We start from the raw sequence: 7500 nt of genomic DNA on the forward strand, positions 1-7500 counted from the left end.
GAACCAAGAACTCCCATCCATCCACGGTAAGTCCTAACAACTTTGGCCAGCTCTTTCTAGCATCATCAAACCCATTCAGTACGTTCCAACAGTCTGGCCAGTCAGTCCTCAGATCATCCTATCATCGATCTTCGGAACACGGTCGCTACAAGTTCTCCTCCACTTGGCTCAGACTCGTCCTCGAGTCTTTCTTCCTGAATCTTCCTTGAGTTTGTCAAACCACTTTGGAAACTCAGCTTTCATTCTCGCCTCTGGTTCCCAAGTCGTTTCTTCTTCTCCACCGCAGTCCCAAACGACTTGGATCATTTTGATATTCTTTCTGCCTTCAGGTTTGGTTTTCCTACCAATGATCCGGACAGGTCGTCCCTCCACTGTAAGGTGTTCTCTCAAGTCAGATGGTGGTTCTGAAACCACATTGTCTTGATTCCTTAAGTATTTTCGCAGCAAGGATACATGGAACACGTTATGGAACTGAGCCATCGATGAAGGCAGTTCCAGTTTGTAAGCGACCTTTCCAATCCTTTCCAGGATCTTATACGGCCCCATGTATCTTGGACTCAGCTTGGCATTCTTTGAGGATCGGTCCTTGCCTTTGTAGGTGACGGTTTTGAGATATACCATGTCCCCTACTTCAAACTCAAGCTCTTTTCTGCGTCTGTCTGCATAACTCTTCTGCCTGTCCTGAGACTCTTTCATCTTCAGTTTCAAGACTCGGATTCTTTCAGTTGTCTCCTCCACAAAGTCTCGGCCAAATATGCTGCGCTCCCCCACTTGGGTCCAGCATAGCGGTGTCCTACACGGACGTCCATACAATGCCTCGTAAGGAGACATTCCAATACTTGCATGATAGCTGTTGTTGTATGAGAACTCGGCCAGATGCAAGTATTGATCCCATTTGTCTCCCCAATCCAGAACACAAGATCGCAGCAAGTCTTCAAGTGTTCGGATTGTCCTTTCTGATTTTCCATCCATTTGCGGATGATATGCTGTACTCATATGGACCTTGGTCCCCATCGACTTCTGCATCGCCCTCCAAAAGGCTGAATAAAACTTGGAGTCTCGGTCTGACACTATGCTTACCGGAACTCCATGAAGTCTGACGATCTGTTCCACATATAACTTGGTTAGCACTGCTGCATTGTCTGTCTTGTTGATTGCCAAGAAATGCGAAGATTTGGTCAATCTGTCCACTATCACCCAGATAGCGTCCTTGCCATTTCTCATTGGCAAGCCAGTCACGAAGTCCATCGTGATCATATCCCACTTCCATTCTGGAATGGGTAAACTCTGAAGTAGTCCGCTCGGAACTTGATTTTCTGCCTTAACCATCTGGCAGATTGGGCACCCAGCTACCCATTTTGCAACATCACGCTTCATTCCAACCCAATGATAGTATCTCTTCAAGTCTCAGTACATCTTGTTGGCTCCTGGATGTATCGAAAACTTAGACTGATGTGCTTCTTTTAGGATCTCATCCCGCAATCCTTTGTCATTAGGAACACAAACCTGGCCATTAACCAAAATCGTCCCATTGTTTGAAGTCTGATACTCTGTCTTCTCATTCTTTGAAGCTTTGATCAGATCATCATCCTTTTCCTGAGCAAGGCGAACTCTGGACAACAAGTCAGCCTGATCCGCTGCACCAAGACCCAACGGTTCCACTTCGTCGGTCAAGGCAGCTAATCGTAAGGTTCCCACCATGTGAACCAGTTCCTGCATGTCTTTCTCTGAAGCTGAAGCTACTCTCTTCCTGCTCAAGGCATCCGCGACTAGATTTGCCTTTCCCGGATGGTAGGCAATATCCAAGTCATAATCCGCGCAACCAGTTCCATCCACCGCCTCTGCCTAAGGTTCAGCTCTGGTTGAGTGAAGATATACTTCAAACTCTTATGATCCGTGAAGACTTGGACCTGGGCACCATAGAGGTAAGATCGCCATATCTTCAACGCAAACACGACAGCAGCCATTTCTAAGTCGGGACAACAAGTCAGCCTGATCCGCTGCACCAAGACCCAACGGTTCCACTTCGTCGGTCAAGGCAGCTAATCGTAAGGTTCCCACCATGTGAACCAGTTCCTGCATGTCTTTCTCTGAAGCTGAAGCTACTCTCTTCCTGCTCAAGGCATCCGCGACTAGATTTGCCTTTCCCGGATGGTAGGCAATATCCAAGTCATAATCCGCAGCACCAGTTCCATCCACCGCCTCTGCCTAAGGTTCAGCTCTGGTGAGTGAAGATATACTGACCTGGCACCATAGAGGTAAGATCGCCATATCTTCAACGCAAACACGACAGCAGCCATTTCTAAGTCGTGTGTTGGATAGTTTCCTTCGTGTTTCCTCAGCTGTCTAGACGCATACGCGATCACTTTGCCTTGTTGCATCAGAAAACACCCAAGTCCAACTTTGGATGCATCTGTATAGACCACATATGGCTCGTTGTCCATTGGAAGAGCCAATACTGGAGTAGTGGTCAACATCTCCTTGAGTTTGCTGAAACTCACTTCACAGTTTTCTGTCCACACAAACTGAACATCTTTCCCAGTCAACTTTGTCAACGGCTGAGCCATGCTAGTAAATCCCTTAACAAAACGCCGGTAGTATCCAGCCAGTCCGAGAAAACTCCTGATCTCCGTTGGGTTCCTTGGTCTTGGCCAGTCCGCAATGGCTTTGATTTTTTCTTGTCCGACACCACATGACCCAAAAAACCAATTTCTTTTTGCCAGAAACTGCATTTGCTAAGCTTGGCGTACAGCTTATGTTCCCGCAGTTTATCCAAACCATTCTCAAGTGTTGCTCGTGATCTTTCTGATTCTTTGAGTAGATCAAGATGTCGTCTATGAAGACAATAACGAATTCATCCAGGTAGTCTCTAAAAAGTTATTCATCATCTTCATAAACGCTGCAGGGGCGTTGGTCAGTCCGAAGGGCATGACCACGAACTCGTAGTGGCCATATCTTGATCTGAAAGCTGTCTTACGGATATCCTCTTCAGCAATCGGAATCTGATGGTATCCCGAAGCTAAATCAATCTTTGAGAACAAGTAGCACCTCGGAGTTGGTCCAATAACTCATCTATCCTTGGGAGAGGGTACTTGTTCTTCACTGTGACTCTGTTAATCCCCCTGTAGTCGATGCATAGTCTGAAGCTACCATCTTTCTTCTTCACGAACAAGACTGGTGCACCCCAAGGCGAGCTGCTTGGTCGCACAAATCCTTTCTCCACCAACTCATCCAACTGTTTCTTCAGTTCCGACATTTCAGCCGGAGCCATCCGATACGGAGCTTTTGAGATTGGTGTTGTACCCGGCTCAAGCTCAATCGTGAAAGGATCAGAACGGTCCGGTGGTAATCCTGTCAAGGATTCGAACACGTCATCATACTCCTTTACAATCGGAATCCCTTCCATTCAGCATCAGGTCCGACTTCCACAGTCGTGATTGAAGCCAGATAGGCCTCACACCCTTTTTCCAGCATTCGTTCTGCTTGAAGTGCTGAAATGATCAGACTCCCATTGGTCGGTCTGACCCCTTGATAGACAAGCTTTCCATTGCCGATTTCAAACTGAACTCGGCCACGATGACAATCAAGATGTGCCTTGTATTTACTCAGCCAATCCATTCCAAGGATCACATCGTATGATTTCACTGGGCAAATGACCAAGTCGGCTGGCATGTTTACTCCCCCGATCATCACAGAGACGTTTCGGATTTTTCCTGAAGTGTACATGATCTGACCACCAGCCGCCCGAACCGGTCTTACTTCTTCTTCTTCTTTCTGAAATTCTCCAATTCTAATCATCTCAGGTTGCACATGAATCAAACAGAACATGGGCTGCCACTCCACCCATGACTAAGGTCCCTACATATTCACCCGGAACACTAAGGACCTACTCTACAGACAAGCAATTTCACACAGAAATTCTTAAGGCAAAGGTGAGAGATAGGATGACTCACCAGTGATCGGACGAGACGTGCTTGGGTCCGACGACTCATCACCAATGGTTTCCACCCGCGACATGATGGCCTGCCTCTTCGCAGCCGGCTGAGGCCCATCACTCGGACGCTTCCCAGCAGATTGTGCGTCCTTTGGACACTTATTCTTGAAGTGTCCAGTTTCCCCGCAGTTGTAGCACACGCGTTCCCCAGTGCTCCTGTTCTGGCTCTTCGGCCTTTGATCTTCTTCAGGACAATCCCGCACCTTGTGATCCATACTTCCACAACGGTGACAAGCTCCCGTAGCAGCACGGCACACACCAGAGTGCATCTTCCCACAAGTCGAACACGCACTGCGACTGGTTGCATTCGGCTTGCTGGAAGTGCCAGACTTCACCACCTTTTGATTCTTCCCCGCATGCTTACCAGGATGGACATGTGCCACTGAGCCAAACACTTTGGCTTCCTCCGCGCATGAATTTACGGAGATCATAGTTGCGGATCTTACAACGAGTTCGGAGATCAACCCTAAGTCCGCGCATGAATTTACGGACCAAGGATATCTCAGACTCTGCCTCACGCCCAGCATACTTCTTGAGGCTGTTGAACTCTACTTCATATTCCCTTACAGACATAGATCCCTGTTCCAGTCTGAGGAAAGCTCCCTCAAGTTGGTCAAATGCTTCCGGCGGAAAGTACTTCGCACGGAACTCGGCCTTAAAATTGGCCCAGGTGCACTGATCCTCACCAATCCGGGCAGCAACACCTCGCCACCAGGTGTGCGCATCACCGTCCAAGTAGTGGACAGCAATGTCCTTCTTGTAAGCAAGAGGACAACGGATCGACATAAAGTTCCGGCCTATCCTGTCAATCCATTGATCTGCTTCCACTGGTTTGGAACCACCCGAAAAGAACTTGGTTCCCAGTTTCTGCATGTGGTCCATGACCTTGAGATAAGACGGATTCCTAGCAACGTGTGCATCTTCTCCATCTTGCACCACTTGCTCCGCCTCGTCCACAACAGGTGAAACCACTGGAGGTGCCGCCACAGCAGGCAGCCTTGCCAAGACTTGTGCCAACATAGCCAGCACAGCTTCCAATCCAACAGCTCCCGCAGCAGCACCAGCGGCTGCAGCATTGTTCACATTTGCTGCATTCTGAGCAGCATTCCGAGCCTCTTCCGTACCAGCTTCATTCCTGGCCACGTTGCTCGCAGACCCCTCACCAGTCTCATTCACAGTCCTTCTTGGATTACGGTTACTTTTTGCCATCTGCAATCAGATCACAGGCAAGTTAGTCAAAACTAACTTGGGATCAGGACACGGAACACAGAATTTACCACGAGATGTCAGGCTTGGAAGGATGGTTTGCCCCAATAACCCACTATACTTAGATTGTCCTAGAACCGACTCCGCTCTGATACCACTTGAAAGGACCCGACCCATTTTTTCGTACCATCAGTACGAGTCTGGCTCGACTTCCTCGATCAGACTTGGGCCGTTTTCCTAATTTCTTTACTTAGAATTATTTCCGAGTTTTAGTTCGTTTTCAGACAATCAAAAGCAAGCATAATAAGATTTGAATAGATTAAGTGAGGTTCGAGTTAACAAGTGAGTTTGCTATAAGCTATTACAAGTTAAACTCGTCCTACATCTACCCAAATCCCCCATCCTTCCTTCCTGCCTTAGTCCCGCGGTCAAGCTATGTCTTTACCCTTACGGGTCTGGTCCTGATCTGCATCCAAAACAAGGAGGCATAAGCAACAGTTTGCTTAGTGATGCGGTCATCCCGTCTCACTCAGCCATGTAAAGCAATCGAGTCAATCAATCAGTAAACGGACATGCTTATCATCAGTCAGTTACTTAGCCGACCCAATCGTCCCAAGCCAACGCGCCATCAGATTCAGACAAGCCCTAGCAGGCCATTACGGCTCTAGGCGCATGTTCTGATCCAGATGCGTCGATGGAAGGAACCGACTGTTCGGACCAAGCCAGAACTTAGCAGATAATTCGAATTAGACAAGCAATCAGTACATAGAACATTCCTATCATTCAGACTACGATTCAGTACGATAGGCTACGGTCACGCACTCACCTTTGTCTTAGAGTCGGTATGTTCTGTTTGATTCGGTCTCTTCTGACACCTCTTGAGCGGTTTCCGTCGGATCTTCGAACGTTCAGACAGTCGGAATCACCCCACAGACGATCGTTCTTGACTCGGACTTGATCAATCCAGCCAAATATCGAAAGTTCTCTCTTTATCGGACTTTTCTCTCTCTGAGTTCTTCTTTGGTTCTTTCTTTCTGTTTCCCGTACAGAAATGGCGAAATAAGACCAAGGAGACGATTAAAATGGGCAGTTGGGCGGTTTAGGCCCGAGAAACTGCAAAGATAACTGTTCCCGCTTATTTTACACGCGGCTCTTTGTCCATAACCGCCACCCCGCGCTCCAAAGCATGTCAGCGCGAGTTTTTCCCCTTTTCGGACCTTAACTGTTCCCGCCAGTTTTACTTAGACAAAACTCGAGCTGAAGCTGACTGATGCAGTCGACAACTCTAACCGCCTTGTCCAATCAGACCAATACTACTGAATCAGCTCATCTCAGCTTAGCCGACAGTCTTAACTGCCTTGTCTGATTTCCGACAATCTCTGTCTAGCCGACCAGCTCAACCGTCATGTCCGAATCCGATAGCACTTGTCCGGATCCGACCATTGCTGTCCGAAAATACCGCTTTGCCTGGATTTTCATCGAACTGGCCGAACACTACTGAGTTCCGCAAATCGAACGGCCTGGTCCAATAACCCGAGCGTAAGACCGACTGATGGAGCTTTGTTGGCTCAAAAACAGATCAGATCCTATCTTTATTCGGGTACATGGTTCCGCTCCATCCACTACTAATCAGACTTCCGAACCAAGAACTCCCATCCACCCACGGTAAGTCCTTACAACTTTGGCCAGCTCTTTCTAGCATCATCAAACCCATTCAGTACGTTCCAACAGTCCGGCCAGTCAGTCCTCAGATCATCCTATCATCGATCTTCGGAACACGGTCGCTACACAGAGCCCGCGTTGACCTTTTATCTAATAAATGCATCCCTTCCAGAAGTCAGGGTTTGTTGCACATATTAGCTCTAGAATTACTATCCGAGTAGTAGTTACCATCAAACAAACTATAACTGATTTAATGAGCCATTCGCAGTTTCACAGTCTGAATTCGTTCATACTTACACATGCATGGCTTAATCTTTGAAAGTGGGAACAGATGCTGACTTGACCGTCATATTCCCGCAAATACATGGAAAGTGGGAACAGACGCTGACTTGACCGTCATCTTTTGTCCGGAGACAAACGTGCTTAGCGGGACCGAATTTCTTCGAGTCACCGCCATAATATTTCCGCAACCGAGATCTCAGCAAACAGCTTATTCACCTTTGCGAACAATGCATAAACTATGCAAAGACGCAAGGATCACAAGTGCCGGCTTATGTGTTCACGACTTCCCCAATGAAGGAGATGCCGGAAACAATATTTTAAGCAAAAGCTTAACAATTCCTTCCAGATAGGTACGC

General features: G+C 47.7%; 1 protein-coding gene across 1 annotated transcript; it reads right to left on the reverse strand.

Annotated features, from left to right (window-relative positions):
* Nucleotides 1-4308: 4308 nt before the first annotated feature.
* Nucleotides 4309-5250, reverse strand: LOC117130038. Its single transcript, XM_033283191.1, has one exon. The coding sequence runs from the start codon at nt 5201-5203 to the stop codon at nt 4355-4357; it is 849 nt and encodes a 282-aa protein (XP_033139082.1). The 5' UTR covers nt 5204-5250; the 3' UTR covers nt 4309-4354.
* Nucleotides 5251-7500: the final 2250 nt, after the last annotated feature.

The sequence above is a fragment of the Brassica rapa genome, unplaced genomic scaffold (assembly GCF_000309985.2).
Source record: "Brassica rapa cultivar Chiifu-401-42 unplaced genomic scaffold, CAAS_Brap_v3.01 Scaffold0318, whole genome shotgun sequence".
In the NCBI taxonomy this organism is placed as follows: domain Eukaryota; kingdom Viridiplantae; phylum Streptophyta; class Magnoliopsida; order Brassicales; family Brassicaceae; genus Brassica; species Brassica rapa.

Bases quoted from the DNA above. Each gene is read 5' to 3' on its own strand.
- LOC117130038 (XM_033283191.1), bottom strand. From the start codon at position 5,203: ATGGCAAAAAGTAACCGTAATCCAAGAAGGACTGTGAATGAGACTGGT.